Raw genomic sequence first — 20,848 nt, forward strand, 5'->3', positions numbered from 1 at the left:
AGAACTGGATGCACATGTAGACAATTTTCTCTGATGACTTTTGATTGTTCTTAAAAGAACAGAAAATATGTTTCTCAAAAAAAGGAGAACACAGTTACAATATTGATAAAGTACAATAGTGGAGGTCGGATAACGCAAGTTGTCCTAAACCAAGATCAAGATCAAGACGAAGACATCGAAGTGTAAGAGGAGATCTAACCCGTTCTCTTGCAGAGTCCCACCCCTCGTACCGCCCCTTCCCCTTCAAAATGCTCTTCGATCTTGTTGATGTTGTCCTTACTAGTGCAGTTTTCAAGGTGTCTTTAGAGTTTCTCGACATTTTCTTGAGATGCATGTTGGTCGAAGCCAATGATGCTTTTTAGTTAGGAGACTAGTCTTACTGGAATTTTCGGGGTTGATACTTCAAATCGTCAGTTGTCATGTTTATTTAAAATTGTCATGATTTTATGTTTAAAACACTGTAACAAAATTCCAACTTTAAACTAAATCATAGTAATTTCCGATAACTCTTATTAAAAACGCCAGAAAAAAATGTTTAAAATAAAATAAATTAATTTCTTACAAAATCCCCTCGTTACTAAGTGCTTTGTATTTTTGGCACAACACTTTAACCCACACCAAAACATATTTAAAAGTAATAACAATGCAGTCAAATATTCAATCAAATCAACATTCATTTTATGATTAATGTTTGATTTAGGAGTTGTAAATATAGAATTTAGACTTACTAAATGAAAATTTACATATTCCCAAAATCAGCATGACATCAATTCTGAATGTAGATCTTTCTAGCCAAAATTGTATTAATATATCTAAAAACAAATAATTGGTAAAGTAAAAGTATAAAAATTATAAACACTATAGCTTAAGGATGATTAATGTTTGATTTCGGAGATGTAAATAAAGAATTTAGACTTACTAAATGATTATTTTACATATTCCTAAAATCAGCGCTACTTCATTCCTGAAAGAAGACATTTCAAACTAAAATATTAAAACATTTTAAACTGAGTTTTAAGATTATAAGCAACAACGCTGCAGAGCTTGCTCATTAAGATCAAATTTTAAATTAAAATAATGCGGAAACTGTAAGCAAATACTGCGCTCTTTTAAAGCTACAAAAAAAAACAAGAAGCTGGCAAGAGAGAAAAAAGGATGGGCGAAAAGGAGCAGCCATGAGAGAAAGACTTCAGTGGTGCATAGGTACGTATGGGTGGTAAGACAGTGGGTGCGTTCGCTTAGCTTCCCTGGGTCGACCCCGGTGTGTGGCTGTTTTTTCTTCCAGGACGAACGTGGGTAATTATCTGCACACGTTCGTCCTGGGAAAAAATCGTACACACTGGGGTCGACCCAGGGAAGCTAAACGAACGCACCCAGTGAAGGCCTAGAGTATCAGTTTTGGCCTAGAGTATTAGTTTTGGCATATAGATATAAGACTAACTCTCTACTCTTTCAACAGGTTTTGATGGAGATGGGTTAAGTATAAGGTGTGACTTGCGTAGTACTTAGTCTTGATTTCAAGACGCTCAATCTAATTTCATTTGCGGTGACACAACTCACCCAAGGACAGTAAAACAAGATCCAAATAAAATAATGTCTTGAACCAAAACTAAAAACTTAGTCTCGTTTCAAGATGTTCAATCTCATTTTATTTGCGGTGCAACAACTCACAATGGACGGTAAACACACTATCCTAAAAAAAATACAAGATAATGTCTTGAACCAAAACTAAGAACTACGCTGTCTTAAGTAAACGCAGAGCTTGAAGATGGAGACATTCCCTTCGATGTCACTGAGTGACTAGAGGTCAATGAGGTCAGCAGCTTCGAGCAAAGGTTGGAGCAAAGTATCGGGTATAAGTATTGGTATAAGTGGGACAGAAAAATAACCCCTCCCCTCCACGGCTCTTACATTTTCTACACATTATGAGATTTAACATTTATTTTCCATATCCACTGACCGGCTTCCAGGCCATAGTTTCTTTTGTTTGCTTTCCAGAGTCTGGACCCGTTCCTCCTGAAAAAGATGTTGTGGCAGATGACGTGCAGACGAAGCAGTCCTGAAACTCCCTTTGATATCGCCGATTCATGACCTGATGTCACTGGGTTTGATGAGGTCTTTGCAGCAAAGGTTTATAAGTATCATGTAAGGTAAAATTATGAGAAAAAGTGTGAAGAAAAGGTTTTTTTCTCTCCACCTAGCTATTTACTTTTATTTTAACAGCTATTTGAACCTTTCATGTTAGCTGTTATCTAGAGCAAGCTAGTCGAAATGTTGAGACAAATTAAGAACTCACTCCGTGGTAGTGAAGTTAATAACGAGAAGTCCCCTCGATCCACTTAAGCTAAAAAAGAAGTCTGAGCAGATTTCCTACTTCATCTGAAGTAGTGACCCATTTTCAGAACTGAGAAGTCTCCCGAATTTCGAAAACCTACTTCGCGGTAGTAGAATATCCAGCAAGACAAGTTCCTTTCAGAACATACTCAGGAATGGCTCCCTCTGAATTAACATAGTTTTCGAGAAAGAAGTAATTTTCTACGACTTTGATTTCGAGACCTCAGATTTAGAAGTTGAGGTCTCGAAATCAAGCATCTAAAAGCACACAACTTCGTGTGATAAGTGTGTTTTTTCTTTCATTATTGTGTCGCAATTTCGACGACCGATTGAGCTCAAATTTGCACAGGTTTGTTATTTGTGTATATGTTGAGATACACCATGTGAAGGATAGTCTTTGACAGTTATAGTGTCCACTGTCTTTAAATGCAAGGCTTTATGAAATTAGGCCCTGATTGGAGTTGCCGGAGAAATTTCCAAGAACATCTGATACTTTTACTAAAATAATTTATCAAAATGAATCTTAGAAAATATTACTAATTTTCTACCACAGATTGAGTTCCATCAGCTGAGGAAGAACTTTGCCAGTTAAAGCTCTTTGACTTTTTGCTACAACTTCAACCGTTCAAGATAGCGATGACCAGCACTATTGGACCAGAGCAAAGAGTCACCAACATCATTTTGGTAAGTTGGAGCAAAACTAATATTCAAAAAGATAAATTTGAAGAGAAGATGAGTTGAAGTTTTCAACTCGATTTGATAGAATAAATTCATTCGCATCATTTTGGTTGTAAAAGAAACACACCAAACAGAAAACGTTTTTTTGAGAACACAGTTCGAAAAAGTGTAACATAATCTTGAGTCATGTTGTGCATGCTCAAAGATTCGGTTAGTAAAAATTCCCAAAAGTTGACAATGATTCAACTGATGCCCAACTCATTTCTTTGGCTTTGCAAAGAAGTTTGCTGAGCAGTATTTTCTGCGTAACAGCTTCATGAAATTGGGCCCTGCTTGAAGCTGGAGGAGAATTTTCTTTGCAAGCGTAGCCATACTCTTACAAGTGTTTCTTGTATTAAAATAATTGATCAAAATAATCTTAGAACTATTCATCTTCTACTACAGGTTGAGTTGATGATCTTGGAGATGACATTTGGGCTCATCATAACTTTTTGGACCGAGTGCACCAGCTGAAGGACTGCGTCAAATCTAGCTACCTGACTCTCTGCTACAAGTTCAACCGTTCAAGTGACGAAGGGATGTTGTCCGGGGATTTAACCACCACTTTGTGGACTGAACAGCTGAAGATCTGGGTCATAGTTCAAGTATCAAAGACAATAATAATGATAGAACACTTCTTAGAACAAACTCTCCTCCAAAGGTGATTTTACACATGGTTGTACCATGGAACTTTACTAGTTGTAGTCAATGGTTGATTTCCACACCATGCTAAGCTTCAATGCTTTTTGGACCGTCACTGACTGATGAAAGACTGTGTCAAGTCTAGGTGATCACCCACATGCTCAACTAACACGAGCTGGATGATGAGGGCGCCTGCTATGATGACGCTTGAGTGGAGGACCACATACATGAAGAACCATAGGACCAGGGCCAATTTCATAGAGCTGCTTAACAAGAAAATATTGCTTAACAACTTTCTGCTAACAGAAATGAGCAGGATACCAGTCACAAACTATGACATGTAAGTTTGGCTGGTACCCTTATTCTGTTAAGCAATATTTTATTGTGCTTAGCTACTTATTTTGGTTAGCAGCTCTATGAAATTGGGCCCTGCTTAGGGTGTGTCTGAATGTGTGGTTGTGGCTATGGCTGCAGCTGTTGCTATTGGCCTCGTACCATACTTTAAACATGTTCATGTGAGGATCAAGCCGTATCCACAGCCACTATTTCAGACACAGTCTGCTCAGTATCGTTGTTTATTCAATAGGCTTTTTTTTTATTCATCAAAATCCCATACCAATACTGTACAAGTAGCTAAATTCTCACATCAGTTGATTTGATAAAATTGGCAGCCTGGCCTCTTGCCAAGCATTGTATGGCTACTCATGGATAATCAAATTTAGTAAAACCAAGTACAGTATGGTTTAGATTTTGATGGAGTCAAAGTAGTTAGGAATGCAAGTCAAAAGATGGTGCATCTTTTTTGTTAAGTGAAACCATCAATTCAGGTAGCCAAATATTTCAGAATACAAGCAACGCAGTCTTTGAACCTTGTGTTGGTACTTTTTGCTAAAATCCCGTTGACTAAACAAGTGAAAATGCCAGAAACAATTAACCGTTGGTCGCAGGAAAGATTTTAACTTATATTTGACAGAACTTAGTCACCAAAGTTATTTAACATTTTATACTTCATGGCAACAAAACCACACTTAGATTTAGTTGTTTTATTTTGGTTCACTGCTTTGTGAAAAAAAATATGTGAAGGAAGGAAAGACACAATCTTCAGACAAAATTGCAATAAAGTTGTGTACAAATATCTTAAAGTTTTTTGAGGAAATAACATAACTTTGTGAGATTAAATACGTTCATTTGCATTCATGTATGCCCTTGTATTAAAACCATTTAAAGTATCACTGTTAAAACCACACCCTCTTCGGCACAAACCACTATTTTATCTGCGCATTCAGTAACAAACCAAATAGTCTTATTTCTTTTTTAAACATTCCTCTACAAACTGTAGTTATACTATATAATTTAATAATAACAATTTTATTGAAGTGTATATTAATTATAGTTTATCTAAAGTAATTGTTAATTTTATATTTAAATTTATATCTGTTTTTGATGTTAGTTTTCTGAAGTATTATTTGACTGTAATAAACGATCATATTTCTACATGACAACTCCTTGCATTTGTTTAGGGTCTGTATACGTTTGGCTGGTTATGGGGGGAAAAACTGTAACTTGTTGACCTCCAAACTTTGAATCATAAAAGCGTTACCGCGGTAACGCTTCTCAGATTGTGTTTTCCAATTTTAGAGCAAAAAATTACAAAGTATTCTTCCTGTGTAGACATAACCGAACTCGAAGTACTGTGGTTATGCAAAAGATATCACTTTCGACTGAAAAAAAATAAAATGCAAATCTCAGAAGTGTTTCAGCGGTAACGCTTCTCAGGTTGTGTTTTCCAATTGCAAATTATTTTTCCTGCGTTGACAAAACCCCTTCAGATTTTGCGCAATCTCAAAGTACTAAAATAACTTGTATCTTAAACAAAATGCAATCCAAGCATCTTTGAAAAAAGATAACACTTTTATCACAAACAAACTTTAATCTGAGAAGTATTACTTGTGCGTTTTAAATTTGAAAAAAATGCACAAGGCTATAGCCTCGTTCATTTGAGAGCAAAAATAAACAAGGCATTTAGCCTTGTATATTTTAGAGCAAAATTTCATAAATACACAAGGCCTTATGCATTTTAGAGCAAAATATTTCATAAATACACAAGGCCTTGTGCATTTTAAAGCAAAAATTTAGAATTACACGCATCTTACAGCAAAATTATAAAAAACACAAGCCTTGTGTAATTTAGCGCAAAATTTGAAAAATACACAAAGCCTTGTGAAATTTTCGAGCAAAATTTGAAAAATAATCAAGACTTCTTCATTGTAGAGCAAAAAAAGAAAACACACAAGCCTCGTGCATTTTAGAGCAAAATTTGAAAATTACACATTAAGGCAATTATTTTATACACCTTGATTCACTCATTGCGTCCAAGCAAAAATAAAACGCACACACGGGAATTGAACCCGGGTCCCGTAGCTCCCAGTCCTAATACATTCTTAGACTAGGCTGCGGAGCCAGTTACTAAGTTAACGAATAATAAATACATAAAGAATAATATTCAATAATTACAGGAGGCTTTAGCCTTATGTGTACTTATCATTATTATTTAGGTATTTATTATTCGTATTGTAACTGGCGCCGCAGCTAGTCCAAGAATGTATTGGACTGGGAGCTACGGGACCCGGGTTCAATTCCCGTGTGTGTTCTTATTTTTTGCTTTGACGCAGTGAGTGAATTATTTAAGTAGTATACAAATCATCTCCAAACACCAACGGGCACTGTGGTGACACGGTGCACGGGATAGTTCAATTGTGCGTGCAATCCAGAGTAGGGACACCGGTTCGAATCCGTACCCCCGTTAAAAAATATAAAAATATTAAAACCAATTTGAGCCACAAACATAAAACAAAATTTTGCTTGAAGAAAATCTATTAGGCTTGTGAACTTGTCAAATTTTGCTTGCAAAAATTATATAGGGCTATAGCCTTGTGAACTTTTCAAATTTTGCTTGAAAAAATCTATAAACTTGTCAAAATTTGCTTGAAAAAAATATAATCTTGTGAACTTGTCAAACTTTGCTTGAAAAATTCTTTTAGGCTCTAATCCTTGAAAAAGTCTACAAGTGAACGTGTCAAATATTGCTTGAAATAAAATCAAATTTTTCTTAAAAAAAATCTATAAGGTTTAGGGTTAGGGTTAGGGTTAGGGCTAGCCTTGTTAACTTTTCAAATTTTGCATGAAATAAATCTAATCTTGTGAACTTGTCAAATTTTGCTTGAAGTTTGCATGAAAAAGTCTACAACTGAACTTGTCAAATTTTGCTTGAAAAAATGTAATCTTGTAAATTTTTAAAATTTTGCATGAAAAAATCAAATCTTGTGAACTTGTCAAATTTTGCTTGAAAACAATCGAATCTTGTGAACTTGTCAAATTTTGTTGAAATTTTTTTAAGGCTATAATCCTTGTGAACTTGTCAAATTTTGCTTCAAAAAATCTATAGGCTATATAGCCTTGTGAACTTTTCAAATTTTGCTTGAAAAAATCTAGTCATGTGAACTTGTCAAATTTTGCTGGAAAAAAATATAAAGGCTATAATTCTGGTGAGTCTGTCAAATTTTGCTTGAAAATTTTCATAAAAAAGTCTCCAAGTGAACTTGGAGACTTAAATTTACTTGAAATAAAATCAAATTTTGCTTGAAAAAATCTATAAGGCCTAGGTTAGGTTTAGGGTTAGGGTTAGCCTTGTGAACTTATCAAATTTTGCATGAAATAAATCTAATCTTGTGAACTTGTCAAATTTCACTTGAAAAAATCTTTGAGGCTATAATCCTTGTGAACTTATCAAATTTTGCATGAAAACAAATCTAATCTTGTGAACTTGTCAAATTTCGTTTGAAAAAATCTTTGAGGCTATAATCCTTGTGAACTTGTCAAATTTTGCTTGAAATTTGCATGAAAAAGTCTACAAGTGAACTTGTAAAATTTTGCTTGAAAAAATGTAATCTTGGAAATTTTTCAAACTTTGCATGAAAAAAATTTAATTTGTGAACTTGTCAAATTTTGCTGAAAAAAATCTTTGCGGCTATAATCCTTTTGTGAACTTGTCAAATTTTGCTTGAAAATTTGCATGAAAAAGTCTACAAGTGAACTTGTCAAATTTGGCTTGAAAAAATGTAATCTTGTAAATTTTTCAAATTTTGCATGAAAAAAATTTGATTTTGTAAACTTGTCAAATTTTGCTTAGAAAAATCTTTAAGGCTATAAGCCTTAAAAACCTGTCGTTATTTGCTTGAAAATTTGCATGAAAAAGTCTACAAGTGAACTTGTCAAATATAGCTTTGTGAACTTGTCAAATTTTGCTTAAACTTTTTTTAAGGCTATAATTCTTGTGAACTTGGAAAATTTGCTTGAAAATTTGCATGAAAAAGTCTACAAGTGAACTTGTCAAATTTTGCTTGAAAAATGTATTCTTGTGAACATGTCAAATTTTGCTTGAAAAAGTTAACAAGGCAAATTTTTCAAATTTTGCATGAAAAAAATATAATTTTGTGAACTTGTCAAATTTTGCTTAAAAAAATCTTTAAGGCTATAACCCTTGTGAACTTGTCAAATTATGCTTGAAATTTGCATGAAAAGTCTACAAGTGAACTTGTCAAATTTTGCTTGAAAAAATGTAATCTTGTAAATTTTTCAAACTTTGCATGAAAAAAATTTAATTTGTGAACTTGTCAAATTTTGCTGAAAAAAATCTTTGCGGCTATTATCCTTATGTGAACTTGTCAAATTTTGCTTGAAAATTTGCATGAAAAAGTCTACAAGTGAACTTGTCAAATTTGGCTTGAAAAAATGTAATCTTGTAAATTTTTCAAATTTTGCATGAAAAAATTTGATTTTGTGAACTTGTCAAATTTTGCTTAGAAAAATCTTTGAGGCTATAAGCCTTGAAAACCTGTCGTTATTTGCTTGAAAATTTGCATGAAAAAGTCTACAAGTGAACTTGTCAAATTTTGCTTGAAAAAATGTAATCTTGTAAATCAAACTTTGCATGAAATAAATCTAATCTTGTGAACTTGTCAAATTTCGCTTGAAAAAATCTTTGAGGCTATAATCCTTGTGAACTTATCAAATTTTGCATGAAAGCAAATCTAATCTTGTGAACTTGTCAAATTTCGTTTGAAAAAATCTTTGAGGCTATAATCCTTGTGAACTTGTCAAATTTTGCTTGAAATTTGCATGAAAAAGTCTACAAGTGAACTTGTCAAATTTTGCTTGAGAAAAATGTAATCTTGGAAATTTTTGCAAATTTTGCTGGAACAAATTATATAGGGCTATAGCCTTGTGAACTTTTCAAATTTTGCTTGAAAAAATCTATAAACTTGTCAAATTTTGCGTGAAAAGGTTTACCTTGTGAACTTTAAAAAATTTGCTTGAAAAAAATATAATCTTGTGAACTTGTCAAACTTTGCTTGAAAAAAATCAGTTTAGGCTCTAATCCTTGAAAAAGTCTACAAGTGAACGTGTCAAATATTGCTTGAAATAAAATCAAATTTTGCTTGAAAAAAATCTATAAGGGTTAGGGTTAGGGTTAGGGTTAGGGTTAGGGTTAGCCTTGTGAACTTTTCAAATGTTGCATGAAAAAAATCAAATCTTGTGAACTTGTCAAATTTTGCTTGAAAACAATCGAATCTTGTGAACTTGTCAAATTTTGTTGAAATTTTTTTAAGGCTATAATCCTTGTGAACTTGTCAAATTTTGCTTCAAAAAATCTATAGGCTATAATAATAGCCTTGTGAACTTGTCAAATTTTGCTTGAACAAATTATATAGGGCTATAGCCTTGTGAACTTTTAAAATTTTGCTTGAAAAAATCTAATCATGTGAACTTGTCAAATTTCACTTGAAAAAATCTTTGAGGCTATAATCCTTGTGAACTTATCAAATTTTGCATGAAAACAAATCTCATCTTGTGAACTTGTCAAATTTCGTTTGAAAAAATCTTTGAGGCTATAATCCTTGTGAACTTGTCAAATTTTGCTTGAAATTTGCATGAAAAAGTCTACAAGTGAACTTGTCAAATTTTGCTTGAAAAAATGTAATCTTGGAAATTTTTGCTTGAACAAATTATATAGGGCTATAGCCTTGTGAACTTTTCAAATTTTGCTTGAAAAAATCTATAAACTTGTCAAATTTTGCGTGAAAAGTGTATTCTTGTGAACATGTCAAATTTTGCTTAAAAAAGTTAACAAGGCAAATTTTTCAAAATTTGCTTGAAAAAAATATAATCTTGTGAACTTGTCAAATTTTGCTTGAAAAAATCAGTTTAGGCTCTAATCCTTGAAAAAGTCTACAAGTGAACGTGTCAAATATTGCTTGAAATAAAATCAAATTTTGCTTGAAAAAAATCTATAAGGGTTAGGGTTAGGGTTAGGGTTAGGGTTAGGGTTAGCCTTGAGAACTTTTCAAATGTTGCATGAAAAAATCAAATCTTGTGAACTTGTCAAATTTTGCTTGAAAACAATCGAATCTTGTGAACTTGTCAAATTTTGCTTCAAAAAATCTATAGGCTATAGGGCTATAGCCTTGTGAACTTTTCAAATTTTGCTTGAAAAAATCTAATCTTGTGAACTTGTCAAATTTTGCTGGAAAAAAATCTAAAGGCTATAATTCTGGTGAGCTTGTCAAATTTTGCTTGAAAATTTTCATAAAAAAGTCTACAAGTGAACTTGGAGACTTAAATTTACTTGAAATAAAATCAAATTTTGCTTGAAAAAAAATCAAATTTTGCTTGAAAAAAATCTATAAGGCCTATGTTAGGTTTAGGGTTAGGGTTAGCCTTGTGAACTTATCAAATTTTGCATAAAATAAATCTAATCATGTGAACTTGTCAAATTTCACTTGAAAAAATCTTTGAGGCTATAATCCTTGTGAACTTATCAAATTTTGCATGAAACAAATCTCATCTTGTGAACTTGTCAAATTTCGTTTGAAAAAATCTTTGAGGCTATAATCCTTGTGAACTTGTCAAATTTTGCTTGAAATTTGCATGAAAAAGTCTACAAGTGAACTTGTCAAATTTTGCTTGAAAAAATGTAATCTTGGAAATTTTTGCTTGAACAAATTATATAGGGCTATAGCCTTGTGAACTTTTCAAATTTTGCTTGAAAAAATCTATAAACTTGTCAAATTTTGCGTGAAAAGTGTATTCTTGTGAACATGTCAAATTTTGCTTGAAAAAGTTAACAAGGCAAATTTTTCAAAATTTGCTTGAAAAAAATATAATCTTGTGAACTTGTCAAATTTTGCTTGAAAAAATCAGTTTAGGCTCTAATCCTTGAAAAAGTCTACAAGTGAACGTGTCAAATATTGCTTGAAATAAAATCAAATTTTGCTTGAAAAAAATCTATAAGGGTTAGGGTTAGGGTTAGGGTTAGGGTTAGGGTTAGCCTTGTGAACTTTTCAAATGTTGCATGAAAAAATCAAATCTTGTGAACTTGTCAAATTTTGCTTGAAAACAATCGAATCTTGTGAACTTGTCAAATTTTGCTTCAAAAAATCTATAGGCTATATAGCATTGTGAACTTGTCAAATTTTGCTTGAACAAATTATATAGGGCTATAGCCTTGTGAACTTTTCAAATTTTGCTTGAAAAAATCTAATCATGTGAACTTGTCAAATTTTGCTGGAAAAAAAAATCTAAAGGCTATAATTCTGGTGAGTCTGTCAAATTTTGCTTGAAAATTTTCATAAAAAGTCTCCAAGTGAACTTGGAGACTTAAATTTACTTGAAATAAAATCAAATTTTGCTTGAAAAAAAATCAAATTTTGCTTGAAAAAAATCTATAAGGCCTATGTTAGGTTTAGGGTTAGGGTTAGCCTTGTGAACTTATCAAATTTTGCATAAAATAAATCTAATCTTGTGAACTTGTCAAATTTCACTTGAAAAAATCTTTGAGGCTATAATCCTTGTGAACTTATCAAATTTTGCATGAAAACAAATCTAATCTTGTGAACTTGTCAAATTTCGTTTGAAAAAATCTTTGAGGCTATAATCCTTGTGAACTTGTCAAATTTTGCTTGAAATTTGCATGAAAAAGTCTACAAGTGAACTTGTCAAATTTTGCTGGAAAAAATGTAATCTTGTGAACTTGTCAAATTTTGCTTGAAAAAATCTTTAAGGCTATAACCCTTGTGAACTTGTCAAATTTTGCTTGAAAATCTGCATAAAAAAGTTAACAAGTGAACTTGTCAAATTTTGCTTGAAGGAAATCTATAAGGCCTTGTGAACTTGCCAAATTTTGCTTGAAAAAAATCGAATCTTTTGAACACGCAATTATTTTGGAATTTAGCTTGGAATTTTTTAAGGCTATATAATCCTTGTGAACTTGTCAAATCTTGATTGAAAATTTGCATGAAAAGTCTACAAGTGAACTTGTAAAATTTTACTTGAAAAAAATCTAATCTTTTGAACTTCTGCTTGAAAAAGTTTACAAGGCCATAGCCTTGTTAAATTTTAAAATTTTGCATGAAAACAATCTTTAAGGCTATAATCTTTGTGAACTTGTCATTTTTTGCTTGAAAAAGTCTACAAGTAAACTTGTCAATTTTTCCCAGTAAAAAATTATATAGGGCTTGACAAAAATTATATAGGGCTTGTGAACTTTTCAAATTTTGCTTGAAAAAATTTAATCTTGTGAACTTGTAAAATTTTGCTTGAAATTTGCATAAAAATGTCTACAAGTGAACTTGTCAAATTGTGCTTAAAATTTGACAAGTTCACAAGGATTATAGCCTTAAAGATTTTGTTACGCAAAATTTGACAAGTTCACAATGCTATAACCATATAGATTTTTTTCAAGCAAAATTTTCCAAAGCAAAAGTTCATAAGGCTATATATAACCTTATAGATTTTTTTCAAGCAAAATTTGACAAGCAAAATGTGTGGCTCAAATTGGTTATAATATTTTTGTATTTGTTGTCCCTCTTGGTACGGGTAGGATTCGAACCGGTATCCCAACTCTGGAATGCACGCACAATTGAACTATCCAGTGTACCGTGTCACCACAGTGCCCGTTGGTGTTTGGAGATGATTTTTATACTACTTAAATAATTCACTCACTGCGTCGAAGCAAAAAATAAAAACATACAAACGGGAATTGAACTCGGGTCCAAAAATTGGAGTAGCTGCGGCGCCAGTTACCATTCGAATAATAAATACCTAGCGAATAATGATTGTAGATCTTTTGCTCAAACAAGTCTATAAGGCTAAAGCCTCCTGTAATTATTGAATATTATTCTTTAGGTATTTATTATTCGGTAACTTAGTAACTGGCGCCGCAGCTAGTCTAAGAATGTATTAGACTGGGAGCTACGGGACCCGGGTTCAATTCCCGTGTGTGTGTCTTTTTATTTTTGCTTGGACGCAATATGTGAATCGAGGTGTATAAAATAATAGCCTTGTGTAATTTTCAAATTTTGCTCTAAAATGCACGAGGCTTGTGTGTTTTCTTTTTTGCTCTAAAACGAAGAAGTCTTGTTTATTGTTCAAATTTTGCTCAAAAAATTTTACAAGACCTTGTGTAAATTTCAAATTTTGCTCTAAAATATACACGGCTAAACCCTGGTATATTTTTGCTATCAAATGAACGAGGCTAAAGCCTTGTGTATTTTATAAAAACTTTAAAATGCATAAAGGGTTGTGCATTTTTTCAAATTTGAAACGTACAAGTAATGCTTTTCAGTTTAAAGTTTGTTTGTGATAAAAGTGTTATCTTTTTTCAAAGGGGCTCGGTTTGCAATTTGTCTGAGATACAAGTTATTTCTTTTTTCATAACCTCAGTACTTTGAGATTGCACAAAATCTGAAGGGGTTTTGTCAAAAAGTTACTCTTTTTTTTCCATAACCAGTCAAACGTATACAGCCCCTTAACAACAAAATTGTGTAACAATAAATGCAAGGAGTTGTCACATAGAAATATGATTGTTTATTACAGTCAAATAATACTTCAGAAAACCAACATCACAAACAGATATAAATTTAAATATAAAAAAAACAATTACTTTAGATAAACTACAATTAATATACACTACAATAAAATTGATTATTATTAAATGATCTAGTACAATTTCAGTTTGTTTTTGCGCTAGTAGCCAAGAGGAATGTTTTAAAATAAGTAACACTATTTGTTTTGTTACTGAATGCGCAGATAAAAAAGCGGTTTGTGCTGAACAGGGTGTGGTCTTAGGAATGATACTTTAAATGGTTTTAATACTAGGACATACATGTATGCAAATGATCGTACTTAATCCCGCAAAATCATTTTATGACCTCAACAAACTTTAAGATATTCGTACACAGTTTTATTGCAATTTTGTCTGCAGGTTGTGTCATTCCTTCCTTCACATTATTTTTTTCACAAAGCAGTGTACCAAAATAAAACAACTAAATCCAAGTTTGGGTTTGTTGCCATGATGTCTAACATGTCAAAGAACTTTAGTGACCTAAGTTCTGTCAAATATAAGTAAACAATTTTCCTGCAACCAACTGTTAATTGTTTCTGGTATTTTCACTTGTTTAGTCAACAATGTTCATGTGTTTGGCAAAAAGTACCAAAACAAGGTTCAAAGACTGCGTTGCTTGTATTCTGAAATATTTGGCTACCTGAATTGATGGTTTCACTTAACAAAAAAGATGCACCATCTTTTGACTTGCATTCCTAACTACTTTGACTCCATCAAAATCCAAAGCATACTGTACTTGGTTTTAATTAATTTGATTATCCATGATGAGCAATACAATGCTTGGCGAGAGGCCAGGCTGCCAATTTTATCAAATCAACTGATGTGAGAATTTAGCTACTTGTACAATATTGGTATGGGATTTTGATGAATCCAAGAAAAGCCTATTGAGTAAACAACAATACTGAAGAGACTGTGTCTGAAATAGTGGCTGTGGATACGGCTTGATCCTCACATGAACTTGTTTAAAGTATGGTATGAGGCCCATAGCAAGAGCTGCAGCCATAGCCACAACCACACATTCAGACACACCCTAAGCATGGCCCAATTTCATAGAGCTGCTAACCAAAATAAGTAGCTAAGCACAATAAAATATTGCTTAACAGAATAAGGGTACCAGCCAAACTTACATGTCATAATTTGTGACTGGTATCCTGCTCATTTCTGTTAGCAGAAAGTTGTTAAGCAATATTTTCTGGCTAAGCAGCTCTATGAAATTGGCCCTGGTCCACCTATGGTTCTTCATGTATGTGGTCCTCCACTCAAGCGTCATCATAGCAGGCGCCATCATGGTCCATTTTGTTTCAGTTGAGCGTGGGTGATCATCTGGCTAAAATTGACAGTCCTTTTAAGTCAGCGACAGTCCAAAAAGCATTGAAGCTTTTGATGGTGTGAACAATATTAAGTAACTACAACGAGTTATGTTCCATGGTACAACATGTGTAAAATCCTTTATGAGGACAGTTTGCTCTGATAAGTGTTCTATCATGTATTGTCCCTTTGTCATTTGGACTATGACGAAGATCTCCAGCTGTTCAGTCCACAAAGTGGTGGTTAGATCCCCCACAACACCCCTACGTCACTTGTACGGTTCAGTGAACTTGTTGCACAGGGTCATCGAGCTAGACTGGCACAGTACTTCTTCGGCTGGTGCACTCTGTCCAAAAAGTGTTGAATAGCCTCAATGTCATCTCCAAGGTCATCAAATCAATCTGTTGTAGAAAACGAATAATTTTCTAAGATTAATTTTGATACAAATATTTTAATAAATGATTAGTTTTTGAGGACTAGTCATGTCAAATGCGTACAAAGAAATGACTCATCCAGTTCAATTTTGGCTGGCCACCATCCTCTTTTAAAGGCAGTGGACACTGTTGGTAATTTTCAAAGACTAGCCTTCACAGTTGGTGTATCTCAACGTTATGCATAAAATAACAAACCTGTGAAAATTTGAGCTCAATTGTTCATTGGAGTTGTGTTCGTTTACATGGTTGATTTCGAGACCTCAAGTTATAAATCTGAGGTCACGAAATAATTTTAAGCAAAACTTGTATGTGCTTAGTAAGTTTGTACGCTTACGGGCTTTATTAAATCATGCCCAGTTCTTCGATCCAATTATTGAACAAGCACAAGACTCAACATTTCAGGTTTTGTTTAATATTTTCTAATTAAAAATAATATTTTTCTGTTGAACTTGACCTCTCGATTTATAAAAGTTTTCCCAGTAGCTTGTTGTGTTGTGTTTTTATTACAACTTTATTAAGAACGTGATCAATGTAGTACTTTAAATCGAATGTGAGACTTTTGGGATGCTTGGTGGCAGCAGACTTACCGGGTAAAATCCATTGTTCTCGGTCATGTGTGCTCGCTCAGAACTACGTAAACAATGGAAATGTACCTGGTAAGTCTGCTGCCATCTAGCGTCCTAAAGTCTACCACTGAAACCTTCAACTCATTTGCCAAATTTGTGGGATAAACCTTCTCTTCAAAAAGATCGTTTATAATGAAAACATTTCAAACTTACCATATTGTCTGCTGTTGGTATTTTTGCTCGTGTCCAAAAAGTGTTGCTTAGCCTCAACATCACTACGTCACTTGAAAGGTTAATCTTGTACAAGAAAGTCTTCTGTGTAGACTTGACACAGTCCTTCAGCTTCAACGTCATCATCTCAACCTGTGGTTTAAAATTTCAAAAATTTATTTTGATAATCCTCTTTTTAAAACAAGTTTAAGTTGTTCTAAGGATAGTCAAGTCTGAATGCTTTAAGGAGATTCTCCCCTAGCTTCAATCAGTTTTTCAGCTCAGTGACAATGTGAACACAATATGACACAATTTTCCAGCTTTTGTTGACCTTCTGTGTTTGAGTATTCTTGATCTGACAAACTTTACCTCCAATTATAATGAAGTTTTGAAACCAGTTTGTTTGTATGGTTTGTTCATTACAAACTTAAGTATTGGAATGAACGTATTCTTTTAAATCAACGATTTCAACCCTTCAAAGTTGCAAATTTCTCAGGTTGGATGGAATTTCTCTTCATATAAAAACCCACAGAGCATCAAACAGACTCATTTTCCAAATTTGTGGGATAAACTCTCTCAAAGAATGATTTAGAATTAGGGTTTTTTTCAACTTACGGAGTTGTCTGTTGGTGTGTTTTTGCATCTGTCCAAGAAGTGCTGTTTAGCCCCAGCATCGATACGTCGTTTGACGGGTTGAACTTGTAGGGTTGTAGTGGGAGTCATCTGGTTAGACTTGACACAGTCCTTCTTCAACTGGTGGTCAGTAAAAATAAATTATTGTATTGAGATGTCATATTCAAGATCATTATATCAACCTGTCGTAGACAATTTCAAAGATTCATTTTGATAATCCTCTTTTAAACTCGGTTGTTCTGAGGACTAGTCAAGTCTGAATGCTTACAAAGAAACGTTTCCTCCAGCACTACTCATGTTTCACCTCAATGAAAATGCGAACTTTTATGTCACAATATTCCAGGTTTTGTTCAATTTTTGGTACTAAAAACAAAATCTTCCTCTGAAAATGTTGACTTCCTGATTTCACCATTTAGTTTGCATACTACAATCTAAAATGATGCGTATGCATGTATATTCTTTCAAATCGAGTTGAAACCTTCAAAAAGATCCACACATTTGCAAAATTTTTGGGTTGGAAACTTCTCTTTTAAAATAAGGTTTTAGATTGTTTTTCTTTCAAACTTACCTAGTGGTCTGTTGTGGTATACTCAACATCGCTCTGTCACTTGAACGGTTGAACTAACTTGTAGTGGAAAAATCATCTGGCTAAACTTGAGACAGTCCTTCTTCAGCTGGTGGCCAGTCCAAAAACCGTCCCGAGTGTAGCCTCAAGTTTGGGTGTATGCCATCTCCAAGATATTCTTCTCAATCTTTAGACAAAAATATATAGTTTTTAAAGATTAATGTTGGTAAACTCTTTGTCTACAAAAAAGTTAAGTCAAAGTGCTTGCATGTCCAAGAAAACTCCCATTCAGCTCTAATCAATTCTTCATACTAGTATTTAGACTGCTGGTTAAACAGTGGATCAAAATCTGACTTATTTCTTCTGCATGTTTCGATTTTCCTTCCAAAGTAATCACTACTTTGATGAAGAGCTCGTTTGTGATCTTCTAAATGTCTTGGTCGAGTTGTCCAACATACGGGAATGTTTCATTTAAGAAAGAGGCTAAAAAGCCACATCACTTTCGTCTGGCAACTAACACCGGTTATCTTCATGTAATTGTTTGTGATCTTCCAAATTTCTCGATCGAGTTGTCCCACTCATTAGTAGGCAGTTTTCGGCACCAGTAGTTGGTAACTTTATACCTTGATACATTACTAATTCTTTGCATGACTCCTGTCCCTAATGGTAGGCATCTTCTCAGCTCATGGAAACTACTTCATCATCTTCAAGATGAAAATATGATCTACTCTCTTATTAAAGAAATGTTTGTTGAAGGTTACCTTTTGGGGCTACCTCAAATAGCCATAGTCAGGTTCACCATACACATTACCTGAGATAACCTCAATACTTTACCAAACCCATGTCATCTACGGTGTCCAAGAGCTGCCATCTGACTGTCACAACATCCTCTTTAGGAAAATCAGGTTCAGACTGTGGGAAACAAAAAAAGAAACATGTGGTTTGTTTGTAAGCCAGTATAGCTTGGTCCTCAGCCAGGTGAAGGGCTTCGATGCCACCATCAAGGTAAGAGAGTGGTTTATGCGGTAAGACAATGCACTTGCTTTGTAGATTATGTTCTGAAAAGAACTTGTCTTGCTGGATATTCTACTACCGCGAAGTAGGTTTTCGGAAATTGGGAGACTTTTTTACTGCAGTGGGGTATAGATTTCTGGAATTTGGGAGACTTCTCAGTTCTGAAAAGAACTGTCCTGCTTATGAGCCACTACTTGAGATGAAGGTAAGAAATCGGCTCAGACTTCTTTTTTAGCTTAAGTGGATCGAGGGGACTTCTCGTTATTAACTTCACTACCGCGGAGTGAGTTCTTAATTTATCTCAATGTTTTGACTAGCCTGCTCTAGATAACAGCTAACCTTTGAAAGGTTCAGAGCTGCTAAAATAAAAGTAATAAGCTAAGTGGAGAGAAAAAACTTTTCTTTCACACTTGTCCTAAAACTTTATACCTTTCATGATACTTATAACCTTTGCTGCAAAGACCTCATCAAACCCAGTGTCCTCAGGTCATGAATCGGCGATATCAAAGGGAGTTTCATGCCCGCTTTATCTGCACGTCATCTTCCACAACATCTTTTTCAGGAGGAACGGGTCCAGACTCTGGAAAGCAAACAAAAGAAACTATGGCCTGGAAGCCGGTCAGTGGATGTGGAAAATAAATGTTAAATCTCAAGTAAGTAGAACGGATTAGATCTTTGGAAAGGGTTGCTATTCTTTCACACTTGCCAATACTTATACCCGATACTTTGCTCCAAGCTGCTGACCTCCAGTTGACCTCCAGTCTCACCCAGTGACATCAAAGGGAGAGTCTTCATCTTCAAGCTCTGCGTTTACTTAAAGACAGCGTAGTTCTTAGTTTTGGTTCAAGACATTATCTTGTATTTTTTTAGGATAGTGTGTTTACCGTCTATTATGAGTTGTTGCACCGCAAATAAAATGAGATTGAACATCTTGAAACGAGACTAAAGTTTTAGTTCAAGACATTATTTTGTTTGGATCTTGTTTTACTGTCCTTGGGTGAGTTGTGTCACCGCAAATGAAATTAGATTGAGCGTCTTGAAATCAAGACTAAGTACTACGCCAGTCACACCTTATACTTAACCCATCTCCATCAAAACCTGTTGAAAGAGTAGAGAGTTAGTCTTATATCTATAGGCCAAAACTAATACTCTAGGCCAAAACTGATACTCTAGGCCTTCACTGGGTGCGTTCGTTTAGCTTCCCTGGGTCGACCCCGGTGTGTGACGGGTTTTTTTTCCCAGGACGAACGTGTGCAAATAATTACCCACGTTCGTCCTGGAAGAAAAAACAGCCACACACCGGGGTCGACCCAGGGAAGCTAAGCGAACGCACCCACTGTCTTACCACCCATACGTACCTATGCACCACTGAAGTCTTTCTCTCATGGCTGCTCCTTTTCACCCATCCCTTTTTCTCTCTTGCCAACTTCTTGGTTTATTTTTTTGTAGCTTTAAAAGAGCGCAGTATTTGCTTACAGTTTCCGCATTATTTTAATTTAAAATTTGATCTTAATGAGCAAGCGCTGCAGCGTTGTTGTTTACAATCTTAAAACTCAGTTTAAAATATTTTAATATTTTAGCTTGAAATGTCTTCTTTCAGGAATGATGTAGTGCTGATTTTAGGAATATGTAAAATAATCATTTAGTAAGTCTAAATTCTTTATTTACATCTCCGAAATCAAACATTAATCATCCTAAAGCTATAGTGTTTATTAATTTTATACTTTTACTTTACCAATTATTTGTTTTTAGATATATTAATACAATTTTGGCTAGAAAGATCTACATTCAGAATTGATGTCATGCTGATTTTGGGAATATGTAAATTTTCATTTAGTAAGTCTAAATTCTTTATTTACAATTCCTAAATCAAACATTAATCATAAAATGAATGTTGATTTGATTGAATAGATGACTGCATTGTTATTACTTTTAAATATGTTTTGGTGTGGGTTAAAGTGTTGTGCCAAAAAAACAAAGCACTTAGTAACGAGGGGATTTTGTAAGAAATTAATTTATTTTATTTAAAACATTTTTTCTGGCTTTTTTAAAAAGAGTTATCGGAAATTACTATGATTTAGTTTAAAGTTGGAATTTTGTTACAATGTTTTAAACATAAAATTATGACAATTTTAAATAAACATGACAACTGACGATTTAAAGTATCAACCCCGAAAATTCCAGTAAGACTAGTCTCCTAACTAAAAAGCATCATTGGCTTCGACCAATATGCAGCTCAAGAAAATGCCAAGAAACTCTAAAGTCTCCTTGAAAACTGCACTAGTAAGGACAACATCAACAAGATCGAAGAGCATTTTGAAGGAGAAGGGGCGGTACGAGGGGTGGGACTCTGCAAGAGAACGGGTTAGATCTCCTCTTACACTTCGATGTCTTCGTCTTGATCTTGATTTAGGACAACTTGCGTTATCCGACCTCCACTATTGTACTTATTGTAACTTTGTTC

The 20,848-nt window shown here is 34.0% G+C and overlaps 1 protein-coding gene and 1 long non-coding RNA gene across 5 annotated transcripts; one reads left to right on the forward strand and one right to left on the reverse strand.

Annotated features, from left to right (window-relative positions):
- The first annotated feature begins 1,355 nt into the window (after positions 1-1,355).
- LOC117296896 lies at positions 1,356-4,011 on the forward strand. Of its 3 annotated transcripts, XR_004519815.1 has the most exons (4): positions 1,356-1,835; positions 1,999-2,145; positions 2,888-3,018; positions 3,457-4,011. It is a non-coding gene; the product is annotated as an uncharacterized LOC117296896 (long non-coding RNA). The 3 variants fall into 3 exon arrangements; XR_004519816.1 differs by lacking the exon at positions 1,356-1,835 and having other exon boundaries at positions 1,932-2,150; XR_004519814.1 differs by lacking the exon at positions 1,356-1,835 and having other exon boundaries at positions 1,932-2,145.
- Positions 4,012-14,814: 10,803 nt separating this feature from the next.
- On the reverse strand, positions 14,815-19,585 carry LOC117296843. 2 transcript variants are annotated; one of them, XR_004519804.1, is made up of 5 exons: positions 18,205-19,585; positions 17,374-17,557; positions 16,788-16,925; positions 16,176-16,325; positions 14,815-15,363 (listed from the first exon to the last, which is right to left on the reverse strand). XR_004519804.1 is itself a non-coding variant. In XM_033779922.1 (4 exons), exons 2-4 carry the CDS (start codon positions 16,893-16,895, stop codon positions 15,274-15,276), a joined length of 348 nt encoding a protein of 115 aa, XP_033635813.1. In that variant the 5' UTR covers positions 16,896-16,925; positions 17,374-19,585; the 3' UTR covers positions 14,815-15,273. The 2 variants fall into 2 exon arrangements, 1 of the variants encoding a protein (XP_033635813.1); XM_033779922.1 differs by having other exon boundaries at positions 17,374-19,585.
- Between the last annotated feature and the right edge of the window lie 1,263 nt (positions 19,586-20,848).

The sequence above is a fragment of the Asterias rubens genome, chromosome 11 (genome assembly GCF_902459465.1).
Source record: "Asterias rubens chromosome 11, eAstRub1.3, whole genome shotgun sequence".
Classification (NCBI taxonomy): Eukaryota; Metazoa; Echinodermata; class Asteroidea; order Forcipulatida; family Asteriidae; genus Asterias; species Asterias rubens.

Coding starts and splice junctions, on each gene's coding strand:
- LOC117296843 (XM_033779922.1), bottom strand. CDS start 16,895: ATGACTCCCACTACAACCCTACAAGTTCAACCCGTCAAACGACGTATC. Junction 16,326..16,787: donor ACACACCAACAGACAACTCC/GTAAGTTGAAAA, acceptor TTTAAACCACAG/GTTGAGATGATGACGTTGAA. Junction 15,364..16,175: donor TACCAACAGCAGACAATATG/GTAAGTTTGAAA, acceptor TTTCTACAACAG/ATTGATTTGATGACCTTGGA.